Source organism: Phodopus roborovskii, unplaced genomic scaffold (assembly GCF_943737965.1).
Source record: "Phodopus roborovskii unplaced genomic scaffold, PHOROB, whole genome shotgun sequence".
Taxonomy (NCBI): Eukaryota; Metazoa; Chordata; class Mammalia; order Rodentia; family Cricetidae; genus Phodopus; species Phodopus roborovskii.
The window spans coordinates 42,321,120-42,341,113 of NW_026126407.1; the positions used below are offsets into that span (position 1 = coordinate 42,321,120).

Consider the following 19,994-nt stretch of genomic DNA (forward strand, 5'->3'; position numbering starts at 1 on the left):
TGACAAGCATTTATGGGAAATACTAAGATGAAGAAGCAATAACTGTGGCTATCCCAAGGGTTCTCAGCTGTCTAGTCTGGCTCTGGTAACAGAAAAAAATGAAAATATTATAATATTCAAATTATTTTGCTGTCCACAGAAATAGGCATAATGACCCTAAACAGGAGTTAATTTCCTGTCTGGATTTCAAAAGCTCCCAACCTGATAAAATTTAAAGAATTTACAGAGATGTAGTCTGTAAACACACCCTCTTTCCATTCTTCATAATAGAATGTATCAGTCAGGGTAGACTATGCCATGTTGCTATAACAAAGAACCCCAACCTCTAGTTGGTTCACTGCCATAACAATTCATTATTTCTCTCACTCTGTGTTCTGACCCTTGCCAATGATGGCTAGCTCTGTCCAGCAGCCTTTTTATTCAGGATCTAGGATCGCTGTGTAATGCAATGTACACTGCAAGTCCCAAGGCCACCTCTGAAATCAACAGAAAAGGTAATAAGTGTTCCTCCTCCAAGCAGCAATGATACACACAACGAATGAGCATGCATCAACTCACTTTGCTAATCATGAATTCTGAAGCAGAAACAAGTTTGGCTGAGATGCCATCTTCCTGTGAACTTTGTATCCAGATCTCTATAAAGTGTGAAAGACGTGCCACATCTCCAACGTAGTTCTACTCCGATTCTAAAATCCCCCAATGCTAAAAACTTCATAGTCATTATTTATTGACACTCATTGGAGAATGAGTGTCATGGTAGTACCTACCAGGAACTCTTCAAGATAATGTACATGTCAGTGTATGAATGTTCAGCTCAATGATTGACAGCAGGTATATGATATACTGAGGATCAAAATAGCCTTCTCTTTATACACTAGTCCATTTTGCTACCCATAATATTCCATCCTATTCCCTGTACCTCCACAATTTTTTGCTTTTTGTTTGTTTGTTTGTTTGTTTTTTATAACATATAATGTTCTACTGTCCAAGCTTCCAACTGGCTTCCACATGTGGGGTCCATGTTAGAGACACTGCCAGCTCCTCCACGGGACTATATATAGCCCTCCTTGGCCCATGCAAGCTGCCTTCATTCCACCTGTAAAGGGAACTTTTACAAAATGGAAAAGAAGAGATGGATGGAGCGATGATTCCTTAGCCCAAACCATAGAACCAGTCAGTAGCAGAGTAAGAAGCAGAATTCTCATTAGTCAGGGAACTCATTTACTTCACAGCTCCCCTGAATCTCTATTCTGAGGACACTTGAGTCTGTTCTCACAGACCAGAAAGATAGTCTTATTTTCTTCCTCAAGACAGGGAATAAGGAACAGCTGATCAAGAACACAGCACAAACAAACAAACAAAAGCGCATTCAGATGCCCTTCCCCACCCAGATAAGAAAAGATGGTGTGCCCTGGTGCAGATCTCCCTTATTTACTTAGCATTCAGTTCAGTGATGGAAAATATGCCTGAGCTTGAGTTTCAGTTTTGAGCAGAGCGTCCGCTGATGGACACACAGGTCTTGTGCTCGGTGATTCGGATTGTCCCCTTTTCTTGTCTTTATCTTTGGTATTTTCCTATTCCCTCACAGAGTTGTCTGAGTGGTGACTCACATACTCTCACTCTCACCCCTTTGAATTCTTGCCACTTTTTGGATACTTTTGTTAATGATGAGATGATGAAGATGATGATGGTGATGATGACTATGACACCAATGACAATAAAGAACTATAATACAAATGTTAAGGAGGCAGGAGGGAAGACATCCTTGAAAATACAGCATGATGTCATGAGTGTCCCCTTTATGCTCAGTAAGATTACAGTCCTGTCTACTATTCTCCCGAAGTGACGGTAGCCATGTACCCTGTACCTTCGAGTGTCGAGCCTGAGCAATGTAGGAGGGGGCTGTTGTGAAGAGCAGTTGGACGCGGATAGGGTACTGGGGAGGTTTTCATTGTGGCATGCTGGGATCCACAGCTTTTTCATAGACATGAGCATCAAAGCTTTGTTAGGCTGGGGCCCCTAGCGGCACCTGTGATACTTGGTGGTGACATCTGTCTCAGCACTCAGGGACCCTCCTCCAAAAAGCTGATTCTTTGGTGCAGCAGCAGCTGGCTCCAGGTGAGCTTCAATAACCCAATGGTATTGTATTTTTTTTTTTGAAAAATCATTTTAAAACAGCTAATTCCTTGGCTCCCTTCACCTGGTAATTACAAATCAGAAGCTATCGTTATCTTGAAGCAACCACGATTACTTCTCATTTCCTGACCTCTGTATGGTGAAAATATGTCATTATTTGAGGCAATAGACTCTGGTCTCTTCAAGTAAGTGACCTACATATAACGGATAAACTGCAGGAGAAAATTAGGTGTTACCTCAATGGAAAGAGTACAGTAAATGTCACTTATTCTTATTAGTATTTATCATCCGGGGAAGTTGTGACCGTGGGCCTTGCACCTCATGGAAATGCAGAGATGGAAAAATGTGGTTTTGAGGTAGAGAAGCCTGTGAGAGAAAAAAAAAAAAAAACAAATACCTTGCCACCTTAATCTGCAGCCATCAATCTAAGCTGTATTGTGTGAAGATAGGATTTTAACCTTAATAGAATGCAGCCTGACTTTAAGTGGTGGTAGGCATGCAGAATTAATTGCTATGTGAACAATTTCCTAAGCATTGTTAATTGTGTTTCCTGTGGTTAATTGTTTCTCCCATCCCCACGTCAAACTCAGAACTTCTCCTGTCAACAGCCCTTTCTCTCCTGCCGAGCTGTGAATGTGGCAACAGGCATCAACCTGTGCCCATTGAAATGCCAGACAGACAGGGCACAGTCATTGTTTGTGTGGAAAATATACAGGGGAATAGATTCCTTATTTATTTACAAATGAAGCATTTCTTAGATGAGGGCTTGGGAAGAACACAGGTGCTTCCCTCCCCTCAGTAACAATAAAACCAGGATCCATCAGGGATGAATGATACACTGAGTTTTCTAAACTAACTGGGTCTCTGCACAAGCTAAGTAACAAGACCAGAAGGCTGCCTGGAGGGTGAGGTGTACATGGAAATCGACCTCTGAAAACACGGTCTCCTGACAGCAATCTCTGGGCATCCCGTCTCTGTCTCATTCCATACTTGGGGGAAACTGAGTAATACTGTTTGATTTGCTGTTTTCTGGAAAAGGCTCTACCACTATTACACACAAACACACACAAACACACACACACTCACACACACTCACACACACACACTTATTAAGTATTTCCACAATGTGCTAAAATATAAGCAATTGTCATGAAGGGAGGGAGAAAGTTTGGCACAGTTAGATAGATATGCTTCTAAGTGGGTCAATGAGATTGCAGATACCTCTGGCTGTTTTGGCATTTCAGGGCTAGTCAAATGGGAGCAGTAGAGCCTTATTTTTGAACTTGACTCACATTTTGAGTAGCTGGGAAAACCCAGCCTTTGTCCTGTGCACCTGTCTAAAAGCATGTGTGAGGACAAACAAGGAAATGATAGAGTAGCCCATCTGAAAGGTCAGACCTATGTGTCACCTCCCTTCTCCACTTCCCAGAATGGGTGCTGCCCCTGAGGCTTTGTAGCACCTCTACAGAGCAAGGGAGACAGAAGCTCTTGGATTGCCACTTTCTGTATTTAGCTAATCCTGGAGGCCTGGGGCAAGCCATTTTTGAACTGCAGTTTCCTTAAAAGGCAATTGCTTGGAAAAAGGCCCCTGGCCCTCCCCCTTGACATTTGCATTGCTGAATTATCTATTCATATTTTCATTACTTTGTCTCTCCTGCAGCAATGCATCTGCTCGGACTCAATTGGCAACTCCAGCCGGCAGATGGACACACCTTTAACAATGGCGTAAGGACCGGCTTACCAGGAAACGATGATGTGGCAACAATGCCATCTGGAGGCAAAGGTGAGGTTACAGCTGCTGCTTGCCCTATTGAGGTCACAGGAAAATTCAAGGCTCTCGCCAGCTGCTTCAGGTTTTTTAATCCAAATCTTGGAAGGCATGCAAAAAAAAAAAAAAAAAAAAAAAAAAAAAAGGAAAGGAAAGAAATAAAATGACTGCCTTTCATAGGTACCCCCATTTAAAAGCTGTTTGCTGTTCCTGTCTGTTAGCTGTGTTTGGCTGGAGTCACTTGGATCTGGCACAGGGCCTGCTCCAAGCAGTGCATACCTATGCTATCTACAGCAACTGGCACTGTGTGGCATGCTTGAAAGCATCCCAAGGCCTAAGCAGAAGCAGCAGCAACAGCAGCAGCTGGGGCGGCAGCGGCAGCAGCAGCAGAAACCTGCCTAATCAGAAGGCAGGAAGCAGCTGGCAGTACATGCCACTAGCCTGGGTCCCTCTCCCACAAGGAGAGATACAGCCTCCCAAGGGAGCAGGCTCGCCTGGCTTGCCTTGAGAGAGACAGAGCTGTTCTGCTTTGGGGGGAGAATAGAAAAGAGTTTTGACAACTCGGTAACAAAGCTTCCCTTTTCAGAACAGTGAGGAGGACAATAGAAATGTTCATTGAGGCAATCACTGTATTCTTGTAGGAGAGAAAAAATAGGCGCTAACAAGGTGCTAAAAAAGAGGAGAGAAAATCAGAACCTTGGCGAGGTGGGGACAGGAGCAATTAAAAGACAAGAGCAGCCAATGGCACAGCTTGCAGGGCTGGCGTTTGGTGATTCGGTGGCGTTTGAGTAATTTGGGGATGGAAATCACACAAGCCAGAGATTGTATCAAAGGGCTTCTCCAAACAGCTTTTTTTTTCAGTCTATTCTTAGTTACCAGTAAACACATACACACACACACACACACACACACACACACAACTTTTTAGAATACATCAACAAGAACATTTTAAAGGAAAGGGAAGGAATCTTCAGCCCCCAAAGCAGGAAATGCATCTCTGATAAATTCAAGGCCCAGAATATTCTGAAAACTTCGCCAAAGGTACAAGCTTGAATTCAGGTCTGTACAATGTGCATCTGTGGACAGGAGGTTGCTCTTCCTTGTATTTCACGCTTTCTGCCAAGAAGACTCCAGGCTTCCTCTGGCTCTGGTGTATATGACTTACCCTAATATGCTAACAGTCTTTAAGTCACTCTCTCAGGGCTGCCCTGCACCTTCGGGCATGACTCCTGCCTTTTTATCCAGTCTTTAAGAATCACCCTTCTCATCTGTCATAATCATAACACTAAATTACCTCTAAGTAAGCATGAAAAAGTTTTATCTGAGGGTGAAATGATATGCTTTCCATTACTGAGTAGGTAAAACCAGATGTCAAAATAAAGAAGATATTTTACCCTAGCTGACCATGTTCTGCTTTAACTGACCACAGAAGGCCAGAGCCAAATTTGTTGTCCTCAGATTTGAAATCTATTCACCTCCAGCACTTGGCCATACTCCTTTCCTGTTCCTTTACCACAGTGGCTCCCATTTTTGCCCTTTGGGAGACATTTGGCAATGACTGCAAAAGGTTTCTTTTTTTTATTGTCACAATTGGAGGGGGTGTAACTGGTGGGTTAAGGCCAGGGGTATTTTTAAATGACTTACAGTGTACTAGCTAGCCCCCTATCATAAAGAATTACCTCAGTGCAGAGTACCAATAGGATGGCTCTTAGAAGCCCACCTTCAGAGAGTCTGCTACATGTATCCATTATTGTACTTTAACACAAAATCAGCACCCCCTTCCTTCCAGACAAGTCAGTATGCACGTTTGAAAAGTAAAGATGCCGACTATCTCATCAGGCATGAGATGCTTTTGAATTAGTAGTCTTCGCCTCTCACCTTGGGACCCCATAATCTTCACAGGCCTCCAGTAATGAAAATAGCCCTTTTCCTGTTGACATTATGCTCCATTTCCATCCCCACAACCCTTTAACATCCCATACCATCATGATCAGACACCTGAGAAAAACTCCTTTGAGAATAAGCCTTAGGAATATTTGTCTCTAAGGTGGTGGTTTTCAACCTTCCTAATGCCGTGACTCTTTAGTACAGTTAGTTCCTCATGTTGTGATGACCTGCCCACCATGACATTGTTTTTGTTGCTGCTTCACAACTGTAATTCTGCTACTGTTATGAACCGTAATGTTAATATTTTTGGGGATAGAGGTTTGTCAAAGGGGTCGCGCCCCACATGTTGAGAACCACTGCTCTAAGGTAACAAATGAGCATGCCCTTTCCATTGCAGCTTTGGAAAGAGCTTAATGTTGGTCTTTCCTATGCATTGTGCTTTAAAACATACAGTACAACCTATGTACTGGAATACCACCACTTTTGATATTTCCCAAATGGGTTATGGGACAGGGAGGCGGTTGGCCAAAGCATTGTGGGTTTTGCCCCTTGAGTCTATTAAAAGGGTGAAATTTCAAAATTGTTTGAAAATGAAATAAAGCTCCAAATACCAAAATAGTATTCTGGTGATGACTGAAGGTACTGGATTGCCTCTTAGAGCTTAAACGAAGTCTTGTAAAGTGACAGGAAAGAGTGTTAATGTCCTTGAATGACTTGAGATTTGAATTTCTAGACCTAGTGACCTCCCCATTCCTCACTCGCCAATTCTATACATTTAGATAACCCAAATCAATTCCCATCGACCACTTTCCCACTGTTTCAAAGAGACAATCAAGACATATTGGCAATAAGTTAATTAAATAACACCCCCTCAATTTTTTGTGGTATAGGATAATCCTTCACTCCAATGTTTTAATCAAGATTCACCACACATTGCCAGGAAGGTTAATCTTATTAAGCAATTACTGGGTAAGTATCCAGCAGGAGCAAATTAAAATGTAAGCAAAACACGAGCATGTGAGCCCCATCTAAGATGGTCTATCGATAGAGATTTCATTAGTTGGTCTTCAGGAGTATTTACATTGTGCAGGTATGGGAAGGAGTCTAATAGACAGGACAGCCCCCACACTCTGATATGGTAGTGGAAACAGAGCTCTCCATTCATTAGTTAGGAGAATGTATTCTTGGGGCTGTGTCTTCCTCTTCCTTTTCCATTTACTGATGTCCGTGGTTTATTTTTCCTCCAATCTCTTTCAATTAAACCTTAATGTAGATGGTCTTGGGTTCCACACAGAAAGTTACACGTGCACTGCCAGAATCACTCACCATCTTGTGTGTATTTCTATGTTCAAAGGAATGAACTCATACATCTTCATTAGTGGGACATGGAGTGCTTTTACTATAGATCTGGGATGAGATAAACCTTGGGAATGAAGATTCGATACAGTATTCTGACCTGGTCAGATAGCATAAAGGGATCCAGCTTGATTGCCTGTGCCCAGAAATACAAGAACTTTACCAGGGGATGTCACTGGCTTTGGGTTTGTCACTGGTCTTAGGAAAGAATATAGTCTCAAGTAGAATTTCATGAATCATTCTCAAAATCCATCAGTCATTTTGTATTCCTTAGTGTCCTCTCTGTCACTAAGGATAGCGAACTATATCTCGTGAACCAAATCTGGCTGACCACCCATCATGAGTATAGTCTCTATTGGTGCATAGCCAGGCCCATAGGACTGTGGAGGCAAATGGGTACAGTATTTGCAATTTTACACTTTAATAAAAGGAAAACTTTGATGACTCTCCCATATCATTTCCAAATTCATTTCTACTTCTCTGGAACCTTTTCTGTATACAAATTAAGGATTCCAAGATCCCAACACCTCTGTTTCTCTTTCTTCATCAAGCATTGGTAATGTACTCTTCATGACTTGCATTAAAAAAAATCCTGTAAATCAGTGTAGAATACTGGTACTGATTTAGCTGGACACAAACTCCTGCTATATCCCTGTGTGCCGAGTTGACTTTATTGATTCAGGTCATTTATCCACTCCTAGCCTTGAGTTCCTCATCTGTGGAATGGTACTAGCTTGCGCTCCAGTATAAATGAGATAGTCCTGCATAACACTGTTGTAGTACCACGAACTTGACAAACAACCTATATATCTTTGTCATCACTGAAGTCACCATCACTTCCCTTGCTTGGTCCATCTAATACATTTCCACAGGGTGCCACTTGGGATGTTCCAAAAGGGAAGGCTGCTTTCAGAATGGCAAGAAAGACAATAATGCCACTTCCTTTATCTTCTAAGGATTAACACAAATCCCAGGTGATGCTTTTGTCCCTCACTGGATGAGGTCAATAGGAAGTAAGTCTTCCACTTCCAAGGGGCCCATGTGCAACACAAGCTGGCCAGGTCCCCAAGCATTATTTGCCTCCTGCAACTTTGAGCTCCATCACCGCCAGCTTGCCTGTTTTAAGCCCTACCATTCTCGGTTTATAACTCAGCTGTAAACATTTATTTGTGCCTGAAGCACATTTCTTTCCTACCCTTTGAAAAAAATCAGAATTTCCAGATGGTATGCAAGTTGGAAAAAAATGGCAAAGACTGTTATTCTGTTTAGAAACATGTTTTTCTACACTTGCCCTTTCAGCAAAAACTTCATAATGATTTTTACTCGTTGGCTTAATGCATGGTACTAGGAGCCAGATTTGCAGGGAGGTTGGTAATTCTTCCTCTGGCTCCTGTCACTCAGCCTCTCAATGCACACAGCTCAGGGTTTCAAATGATCACTTCCCTGCATGGGGCTTTTCCAAAGTTGGTGATGTTCCCAGAAGGACAAGGGGTCAAACATCACCTTATAGCATAACCATTAGCAAATATGCCTGTAGCTTAAGTCAATGCAGTTCCTGCCATTCTTAGAGTGCTGTTCTACTGCTCTTACAGCTGGGTCCCAATTAAATGTGTCACAAGGATGGGTTTCTGATCCTAGCTCTAAGTTGTATAGTTTGTTCTTCCTAGCATTAGTACGACTTAACATAGGTCCAAATGATCCAATCATTTTTCCCTACATGCTGAATTTGCCTTTCCTCTCATTGGCTCCCATTTTCACAGGGTCAGTACACCCAGAGCTCTTCTCCCTCTGGATTGTCTTCTCGAGATCCTCTAGTGTGGTTTCTGAAATGTAGTCTACCTAATAGTTAGGTACATGGAGTGTTGAGTCCACCAGACAAGGTTTTGTAATCTCAGACTACCACTGAAAAGCTATAGAGTTGTAAGCAAATCATATAACTTCCATCAACCCTGGTTTTCTTCCCATCTGAATAATGGGAAAAAGCATCAGCCTATCAAAAGATTGTATGCCACGTGGTAGCTATTCTGTACATTTAGCTATCATCAGCAATACTAACAAACCAAGTGGCATATTGAGGCAAGGCGAGTTCACTGAATGGTCAGAGGTATAAATATTTGACTAGAGGTAGTGAAGAATTGACTGTTTTTATCTAAGGCAATATGTGAAGGCCATATATAGTCCCTAGGCCTGGAGGATTTTATAAGAATAATCATTGCCGCACAGTCACAGAGTTGTGAATACCATTGTGGGAGCAGGGTCTCGAATTCTGGGAATCCCTTCCTGAGAAGAGTCATCCACTGACAGGGTAGAAGGCTGATGAGGCAGATGACAACTCAGACCAGCTGTGTTTCTTAGCTGCTAATCTAAGGCCCTTACAGGAGCTCTTGAGTTACCTGTTCACTAAACGGAAGCCTCAGATAGTTGTCCTGGTGCCCAAATGAGTGGAAATGAAGTGTAATGACTGAGGCAATCTTCTGAATTCAACTTTATTTGCAATAGATAAAAATATGTGAGGCAGAATAATCTGCAAGGCAGATTTATGTGGAGGAGACTCCAGGGCTCAGGGAAGTTAGGGAGTATTAATATGAGGCCTCATTTCCCTGGTATAACTATGAGTCCGTTCCCTTTATCACTTGTTTGGGGAATAACTTCTCTGTTTCCATAAATGAGTTATGATACCATGTTCTGAAATGATTAGTCCTAATGCAGCTGTGGAAGACTGTCATTTTCCTCAACATCAGTCTTATTTAACTGGTTGAAATTTTAGGTACACGTCTCAGAAGTAGGCAATAGTTTCGCATTTACATGAGCAATCTTCCGTGGAGTGATAGAGTTGGATGATCGTGTAAAATTGAGCATCAGAGTGTTACTTTAGAAACACCACAAATCTCTCGCATAGGCTGAAGATGTGCTATCCAGAACTGGAGGGTCTCAGACACCAGCCTCTTGGGGGAAATGGCCAAGACCTCCACTTTTCATTGTATAGCTCATGGATAGACAAGGCTCCCATGGAGGGTCCTAGCTTTGGGAGGTCCTAGCCCTGCTTGCTGGAATGTCTTTCCCAGACACTGTCCAGCACCCAGTCAACACTGGGTCCACTTACCCAAGATGATCACAGGATGCTCTGTCATGTCTCTTCTCTGGAGATCCCCAATTCATTCTAAAATCAATACCGTATGACCCAGGACTTCAGGCTACCTGAGCTGTTGGAATATGGGATGAGAATATGACATGCATCCCGGCTCTGTGTGGATCAGAGTTTATATACTAGCACAGTAGATCCTTGATAAATATTTATTGCTTGAGTATGAGATGACCCAGCCAAATGCTTAGGATGTTCATTCATCATTGTTAACTAAGTAAAGTCTGGCTGCCCTTCACTCAGGCAGGGTGCACAGAGCTGCTCACACAAGAAGCAGCTGGAACCATTTGGAACCATCAGACTTGTAGCTTTGATTGCTCTGACCCTCATATTTTAATATGCATGACCTATGCACTGCCCCTGACAGGCTGCAAGTGTACTGGCCGTTCGTTGTTCATTGATTTCAGCTGCTCTGAAAAATTGTTGTGGCTTTGGAAAGCCCCACTCCAGTCCCTGGGCCTCTTTTATTAATTGTACAGCCTCTGGGCAGTCTATATATGAAATTATACCATTACAAATTTAGCCTTCAAATATGTGAGCTCCCAGTTCTAACTGACTTAAGGGAATGCTGTGACATACAAGCTAAAGAGCAGAAACACCAGCATGTCTACATGGCATTGGTTGAATCTTCAGGAATCCATTATTCAGATGGGAAGACTGAATCAGACAAGGGTGGTGACTAGCCTAGAGGCATAAAACTGGTAATTACTGCTGCTGAGGTCCATATCTGGGGCTGATCAGCCTCCTTGAGACCCCTACATTTCTCCATGTGAGGTTATCCATGTACATAAACACTGAATCTGGTTGTTATCATTCCCTCACTCTCTGTCTCTCTATAGTATCCTGTTAGGGACCAGCTATGTTCTTGTCCTAGGATAGCTGTATGGCTAGGGAGAACCTTGGCTCAAACCTTTATTTGTGGGATCCAGCCTAGCTTTGCTGTCTCTTTGTTCTAAGAGAAGAAACAAAAATCTGTGCCCCCAGACACTGGCTAGCACTTGACCTGCCTGCAATCACATGGTCCATTAGATGGGTCCCCATGCAGTTTGTAGCAATTTGTAGTTTTTACCTCTTTTCTCCCCTCCTTTATTGTTTTTAAAACTGCAACTTTTAATATATCCACTTTCATTATTTTTTAAAAGACTAGAAAATTCTTTCTTTTGCCATAAAGAACATTATTGTGATGACTGGCGAATTAGAATGAGGTCTGTGAACTAAACATTGCATGGTAACAAGGTTAGTTTCTTGGGTTTGATGACTGCACTGTAATAAATGGAAGTATGCACAGGTAAAAGAGTGTTTTCTTTGTAACTGATTCTCAATGCTCCCAAGGGAAAATAAACTCTTTCTCTCTTTCCTCTCTCTCTCTCTCTCTCTCTCTCTCTCTCTCTCTCTCTCTCTCTCTCTCTCTCTCACAAACGCACACACAGAGAGAGAGACTGATTCAGTCTTCTCCAGATAACAAAAATCTGTGTGTTCCCAATACCCCTATATAAAATGTTGTACTATTTGCATAACCTAGGCACATCCTTCCCTTTATATTAAATCATCTCTACATGTTCTGTTCAGGGAGTCCCAAGAAAAAAACAGGTGTTTAATGCATATGTTTGATATAGATTCAATTCTTTTCAAATGGTTTTGATCCACTGAATCCACATATGTAGAGCCCCCAGATATGGAAGGTTGACTGCATGCATGCATAGACATACAGGTATGTCAATACATATATGGGGAAAGAAAACGATGCTAAAGTTCATGTGTAAAATATTTGCAGAACTTGGGTTAAAGACTACAGAAATTTCATGTAACACCTGAAATGATTTTAAACCTGAAGTCAATTCAAAATAAAAATTACATGCATGAATACATGTGCACATATGTACCTCTAGAGAAGAAAAAAGGTTTTGCAAACTCATCATTCAGTTGTGCACCCTGGGAAATCCGTTTTGAAGATTTTATTTGCCATCTGTGATGGCTATTCTTGTTTGTCAGCTTGAGACACATGGGAAGACAGAACCTCCATTGAGGTATTGCCTCCATCAGATTTGCCTGCAGGCATGTCTGTGGGGCATTTTCTTGACTGCTAATTGATGGGGGAGGGCTCATGCCACTGTGGGAGGTGCCACTCCTGGACCTGTGGTCCTGGGTTGTAGAAAGAAGCAGGCTGAGCAGAATCAGTAACAAATCATTAAGCAGCTTTCTTTCATGGCTCCTGCCCCTGCTCCTGCTGGAATTCCTACCCACACCTCCATCAGTGACAGATTGTGACCTGGATATATAAGCCAAATAAACCTTTTCTACCCCATGTTGCTTTTGGTCAGGGTTTTATCACAGCAACAGAGATGCAAACTAGAATGCCATCCTCCAGTTGAAAGAGCTTATGTCAAGACCACTGAGTTTGTTAAAATTAAAGACATCCTTAAACCAGCTATAAGTGCTTTCTAATGGTCCTGCCCTGGTCTACTGATGGATGCCCTCCCCAGCCATGCACACACCCCTCTGAGTCCTCTGAGTCCCTACCACTTTTACATAGAGAAGGACATTGAGACCCTGAGAGCTAGACATCCTAAAACTGTGGTTTCTTAGCAGCAAGGATAAGATTCAACTCAAAATAGTTTATTTCCACCCATCCTTCCACAAAATGTTCAAGGTCGTTAGTGCCAGGCCCAGGCTTTTGATCCTTTATCATATGGGCCTTACTACTATATCCCACATCTTCTGGCGCATTTGTTTATTAATTAGTTTTAAGGAAAGATACACCAGAACTTCACTTGCAATTCTTCCAAACAGTCCACAAGGAAAATTCTTTAAATAGCAAATTCCACACAGAGTTTCAAAAGGTAATTTTGTTTTTGTTCTTTAAAAAAAAAAAAAAAAAAAAGTTCAGCTTATATGCAAGTCTTCAAAGTAAGTGTTCCTCAAGGCTCTCTTGTCACCCAATTGTCACAGGGCTTTGCTGAAAATTACCCACCAGATGGGCAGGTGGAGAGAGGCCCATTTGGCAGGGTGATACAAGGTTTGCAGGACATGGGGTACACAGACATGCTCTCCCAACTAGGGGAAACAGCAAGAGTGCTGAGGAGGCCTGCAGAGCCCCCCAGCGGCATCATCAGGTACTGCAGGCTGTGTCCCTACCGAGTGAAACACAAGGTAGAGGTGGTGTGTTCAGGAGTGTGTTGCCATTGACCTGAAGCTGGATCAGACTCAGATGCCCAGGTTTAAGCTTATTCTTCCAGCTAAATCTATCCATACAAAGTTAGACTCTCTCAAGACATGGGCAGACACACATACATATAGATCACGTATATAAACCAAACTTTCTATCTTTTAAAAAGATTTTTTTTTTCTTTTCCTCCAATAAGAAAGCCAGTAGTATTTCCTTCTTGTCTGACCACTTTCCATCCCCTGTACCTGGCCTCATTTATTTTGCTAATACTGAGTTCTGGGCCTGGTGGTATGCTCTTTGCAGACACTCATCGCACACACTGTATATGGTTCCCATTTTACAACAGAGGACTGGAGGCCCAGAACGGATAAACTAAGTGCTGGAAGTCATACTGCCTGGGCGCCAGGGGTTGAACTCTATCAAGCTGCCCCTCCAACCTTGTAGTCCATCCCCACACTCCGTGTCTCAGTTTGGAGGGTGACACATGAAGAAAGTGTGGCTGCCGAGTAGGTGGTCTCTACCCACGGACAGCTGAGGGTGGTTTTCTGAACACACCTGTGTAAAGTGAGGGTCCTGTACAAGAAGGGGGGGGGTTCCTTTGACTCTGAAAGTAGAGCCCTGTGTCATTTTTTCCTGGATTTCTTCAGAGCAATCACTGGGGAAGCCTACTCCCACCCACGTCTCCAGTGGGCCACTGGTCAGAATTCACTTAGGTTTCCAGAGCCCACCACAGGCTGCTGGCTGCAGATCACCAGCCTGTGTTGCCCAGCCTGCCCTTAGCCCAGCAGCTGTGGGGCAAACAGATGTGACAAAACACCTGTCACCTATCTGTTAAGGTGACAGTGCTATTAAGCTAAGAGATAGAGCGTGGGTCTTCAAAGCGTTTTCAATGCTAATGCATTTTCCTCACTTGTGACTCTGCTAGCATTTGCTTTGGTCTCTATTAAAGGCCTACAGCTATTCTTGTCCACGGTGGTTCTTCTTGTTCTTGTTTGATTTGTTTGCTTGCCTGTTTCGTTCCTTCCCTACTGGGCCCTTGTTTAATATAACATTCCGTACCCCCAAAAGGCTTTACTTTGGGTAGGGAAATCTGACAAAAGTAACATTTTTAAATAAAAAGTTTTCAATTTATAGCTCTCACAGCCTCTGACTAAGTTGTGAAAACAAATGTTTTCTCCTGGGCTCACCGTGATTTCAGAAATCCCTCAAATTAACAATAGATGTTTGAGGGTTAGCACCTTAGACAATACTTATTTTGTGCCAGAAATGATTCTGAGAGCTTTGTGTGGATCAACTCATTGACTCCTCATAACAGCCCTATGAAACAAGGAATAGTAATGTCCCCGCTAGACAGACAAGGCAACTGAGCCACAGAAAGCTGGTGCATTCAGCAAGCATTGAGCTGAGCCATGAGGTAGGGCAGCCAGAGCCTTTGCTTTCATACACTATCCCATGTTCCCCGTGGCACATGTTTAGTGCCTGCTGGACACAGCTAGCATTCAGCCAGGGCTCCTGATGCACTAGTTACTTTGCTCCTATGGGTCCAATCCACTCAGGACTTCATAGCATGTTTCTCTTACCAGATGAGAACTTGCAAACTCCCCTCAGGAGCCCATTGCCCAGTTTTATTCCGTCTAAGTCCCTGTTGACCTCCTCCTGAGGTGAATACAAACCAATCATCCTTCACGGTTGGCAGGGTGGGGGGTGGGGGTGGAATGACTTCATTCAGGTCACTCTGGTCTTTTATAGTGTACACATGAAAGACCTTCTGAATTCCAAAAATATTGGCTGCCCATTTTACAGATGTGGAAATTACTAGGGTCAAGACCACATAAGAGTCTCTTCCTGGTGCCACTGGTTAGGGTGACAGAGCCAGCCTCTGCTGAGTCAGAGAGTCATTTATCTTTAAAGTCAGTCTCCAGGAGTCCTCTAAGTTTCCACAAGCATCCGGCCCCTGGATAGTGCATAGGGATTGTGTATACAGGCAGAGAATTTTCAGGGATGTCCATCTACTGCAGAGCACTGAAGGGAACTTGATATGCCTCCTTGGTCCAGACTAAAGATGCTCAGAGAACAGGGCCTTCAGTGTGATCCACATTCTTGGAATGGAACAGATACAAAAAGAACTTCTTTCTGTGGTTAGTTTCCATTGGCTTAGAAGCTCTTGAGCCAGGAAGATGGTACGATGTGGAGTTTTTTATTTCCTGCTGTGGTTGTATCCATTGAGGTCATCACAAATGACATCTATGCAACCAAGTTCTAGACATGTGTTCTCACCCATGGTGACAGGGAAAACAATGTGCCAGTAGAGAAATTAACTTGCTACTCTGGGGCAACTGGCCTCGGCTTTTCCTTTTCCCTGGTTGCAAAAGAAAGCACCTTTAGAAGGACAGGAGGAGAGCTAGTTAGCTCTTAGAAACTGCAAGCTGAGCCTGCTGGTCGATGCCTGTAATCCCAGCACTTGGGAGGCTGACTCGGGGGGGGGGGGGGGGGACTGCTATGAGTCATGACTAGCCTGGGCTTACATACAGTATGGGTTCCATGCTAACCTGGACTACAGAGAAAGACCCTGTCTCAAGAAAAGAGGAAGACAGAGTAGAGGAGGGAAGGAAGGAAAGGAGAAGGAATGAAGAGGAAGGAAGGAAAAGTAAAGAAAAGAAGGAAAACAGGTTTTTTGGGGGGGGGGAGTTGGGGTGTTTTGTTTAGCGGAACTTCTATTATTTAAGTGCTGAGGAAATGAAATTTTCGGGATCAGCAACCCAAAGACTGTAACCATTGTGTGTCAAAGTCACAAGGCAAAGATGTGACTTGTCATGATCCTTCCATCCTTTCCTCCTTAAGGAAGAAGCCACTCCAGTGTCAGGTGCTGTCTTTGTTTTCTGCTGAACTATTGTGTTTATTTGGGGTTTGGAACTGCTTTTTGTCCTAAGTGTCAGCGTAGGCTACACTTGTCTAGAAAGAGTAATGAGAGGCTTTTGAAAGAATTAAGAATGGTTCCAAATTAGCATGGCCACCACCCCCTTCCCTCCTGTCCTTTTAAGATGCAGTCATGTGGGGGATGGGACGTCATGTCTCCTTCTCAGACCCTGAATCTGCGTATATTTGACTAGTTGAGAATAATAATACAATTTCTAAAAAGAAAATAAAATCACCATGCCAGGGTCTCAGATACCCTGGGGTATGAATTTATAGCTTTTTGTTTGCTTGTTTAAATCCACAATGTTTTAGCTGTCACTTATAAAGGATGCATTTAATCTTAATTTTGAAACAACAAAAAATTCTGTCACACAATTAAATATAAATGTACAGTCAAGTAATGTAAACAAGTGTTATTGACTTGATGTCTATTCCTGTGTTCTAGTGCCCTGGTCATTGAAAAACAGCAGCATAGACAGTGGCGAGGCGGAAGTTGGTCGACGCGTGACACAGGAAGTCCCACCAGGGGTGTTTTGGAGGTCACAGATTCACATCAGTCAGCCCCAGTTCTTAAAGTTCAACATCTCCCTGGGGAAGGATGCCCTCTTTGGTGTCTATATACGGAGAGGACTGCCACCGTCTCATGCACAGGTATGGCCACACTTGATGGAACCAAGTGGATAACTTATACGGGTGCATTGCTTCATACTGACTAAAATGCCTGGAATCAAAGCACAGACAAGAACAAGTATTGACAAGGATTAGGAAAAATTGGAGCCCTTGTATATTCCTGGCAGGAATCAAAATAGTTCTGCCACTACAGAGTAAAGGTGGTCAGTTATTGGGATAAAAAACTGTAAACTTACCATAGGACAGGGAGCAACATGAGTGTCCAAATGATGAACGACTGGATAAACAAAATGTGACAAGGCTATACAATGGAATATTACTCAGACATAAAGAGGAATAGAGTGCTGTGATTTGATACAGCATTCATGGTTACACTAAGCTAAATGAAGGAAGACAGATAAAAAAAGGCCTTGTGCTGTACAGTTTTATTTATAAACACTCTGGACTAGGCAAATCCATAGATGCAGAAAGTAGGAGGGCAGTTGCCAGGAAATAGGGACTGAATTCTTTTTTCTTTTCTTTTAAATATCCTGACCATAGCCTCCCCTCCCTCCCCTCCCCCCACTTTCTTCCCCTTCCTCCCAGCCACCACCTCCCAATCCACTCCTTCTCTGTAATCACTCAGAGAAGAGCAGACATATCAAGCTGCCATAATACCAAGCACCTCTCCCTGTATTCAATCTGGACAAGGCAGTCCAGAATGAGGAATAAGTTCCCAAGAGGCAGTCAAAGCACCAGGGACAGCCCTGTTCCCATTACCAGGAGTCCCACAAGTAGTCCAACCTACACAACTGTCATAGGCAGTTGAGCCTATGTCAGTCCTGTGAAGGCTCCCTGGTTGTTGGTTCAGAGTCCCCATGAGCCAGGCTAGTAGTTTCTGTGTGTTTTTCCTCTATGTTCCTGACCCACCAGTTTCTTACAATCCTGCCTCCCTGTACTCAGCAGAACTACCCAAGCATGGCCCAATGTTTGGCCCTGGATCTCTGAATCTGCTTCTACCAGTCAGTGGATGAAGTCTCCAATCTGATCAGGGATGGCTGCTGCTTGTAGTCTTAGCTGGGGCCATCCTTGTAGACTCATGGAAGTTTCCTTTGCATCAGGCTTCTACTCAACTCTGCAAAGCCCCCCTTTCCAGTTATCTCTCAGCACTGTCCCCCTCTGCCTACCTCCTAATCTGATCCTTCCAGTTCCCATGCCCACCCACCCAGGGAGATCCATACATTCCCCCTTGAGCCCTCCTTGTTACCTAGCCTCTCCGGGTCTCTCTGGGTGGATTAGCCTTTACTTTACAGTTACTTTTGAGTGGGTACACACCATATGTGTCTTTCTGAGTCCAGGTTACCTCTCTCAGGATGGTCTCTTATAGTGAGGACTGATTTCTAACAGCAACAGATGAAGCAAATAGCTCTGAAATTGCCTGCGGTGGTGACATAACAGTGAATGAACTAAAACTAGTGAGATTTAAGTTAAATTTATGTCACATGAATTGTTGTTTTTAAAGATGTGATACCCTACTAATGTCTAGCTTACTCTCATTGGCCTATGAGTGAATTTTGGGGTGCCTTAAATTGAAAAGTAATTTCATTAAAGGCACACTAGGTAATGGACCATTGTATTTGGGAAGAGTGATGTATGGAACTGGTATCTAGTGATGTTTCTCTGTGGTACCATGAACTGACCTCCTTGGGAAATCCTTGGCAATGTAAAGGGGAGATTATTGCCAGAGTTAGGAACAAAGAAAATAGGCCTTATCATGGAACTCATATTTATCACCTTGTGTCTTCCTGGTATATATTTCATTACGCATACCATTTGGACTGAATTAACACCTACCTAGCTTGATTTACTTTTCCAACAAAAATTATATTTTCTGAGAAAAGCTAAGTTTTCCCTGCCTCATTTCCCCTCAAATCTAGCAAAAATATAAAATACCTTAGGAAGCACACTGTGGGGTGAATGCACCCAGATGTCCAGTCAAAGCTGGATTTGAAATGTGTTGGAAATATATTCATCTAGAAAATTCTAGCAGAAGAAATTAAGATTTTAAAATCGTTAGCAAATAGGAAGCAGTAAGTCCACCATATCCTCTTCTTTAGCTCAGAGCAGACATTGCTAATCAATGACAGCACTTTTCCTCACTGAACCCAGCATACAACTACCTCTCTGCATACTCTCAAGGCAGCCACTACCAATCGACCAGTGTTGGCTGTCGAGATGAAACTTATTTGCAATCCCATCTTTATAGCCTTCAATGATCGATATAAGGACTGTAAGGGTGATTTTGTTTTTTGAGCAGGGAGGGCTGTGTAGGTTTTTATTACCATACACAGTGCATGCTATTGGGACCAATATGTAAAGTGGTAATCAATGAGTCCTCCATCCATCCATCCAGGAAAAATATTTATTGGGCTAGGCATGGATTATCCAGAGATGTGTGAACACTTTCCCTGACCAAACAGACAGCTGCTCTCCAAAGAGACCCTCATCCAGAGAAAGAGGATCAGCTGAGAGTGGTCCCCAAGGCAGCCCCAGAGCTTCTGGCCAGGCAGCAGGATGCTACTCTGGGAAGTTATGCAGATTGTTAGGTGGTCTGCTTGACCTTCAGGCTCCACCGATTCTGCTGTAGCAGTAATGAAGGATTTACAGTGGTGAAATCTGCTAGTTGGCATGATTTGAGAATGGATGAATATGCCTCTGGGCACCGCTGAGCAACAACTTTCCTCTCAGCTAGTCGGCTGCAAGGAGCCATGCTCAGGAAAATGTTGCCTCCTCAATGTTGTTCCCTGGCTCTGTTGTTCCCCTTTGCCTTGCACGCTTTGGACACCAGAGCCTGGGAAAGTTGTGATTACAGCAAGTCAGTATGACAGCCCTGCAACTGAGTGATAGCAGACAGCAGCTACAGACACACTCCACTCAGTTCCCCTGCTGTTCTGACATTCAGGACTCCAGTCCTCAATGACAATGTCTTTTCTTCTTTTGTGGCTACACCACAC

General features: G+C 43.2%; 1 protein-coding gene across 13 annotated transcripts in view; it reads left to right on the plus strand.

The window, feature by feature from the left end:
- Tenm2 (teneurin transmembrane protein 2) overlaps window positions 1-19,994 on the plus strand; it is a 922,050-nt gene that overhangs the window by 711,916 nt on the left and 190,140 nt on the right. For 11 of the 13 annotated variants that reach the window (XM_051180940.1, XM_051180941.1, XM_051180943.1 and 8 more), the window contains 2 exons: window positions 3,797-3,919; window positions 16,817-17,022. In XM_051180940.1, coding sequence (XP_051036897.1) covers window positions 3,797-3,919; window positions 16,817-17,022 — 329 coding nt within the window. The remainder of the gene's footprint in view (window positions 1-3,796; window positions 3,920-16,816; window positions 17,023-19,994) is intronic. The other 2 variants (XM_051180946.1, XM_051180947.1) reach the window with 1 other exon arrangement.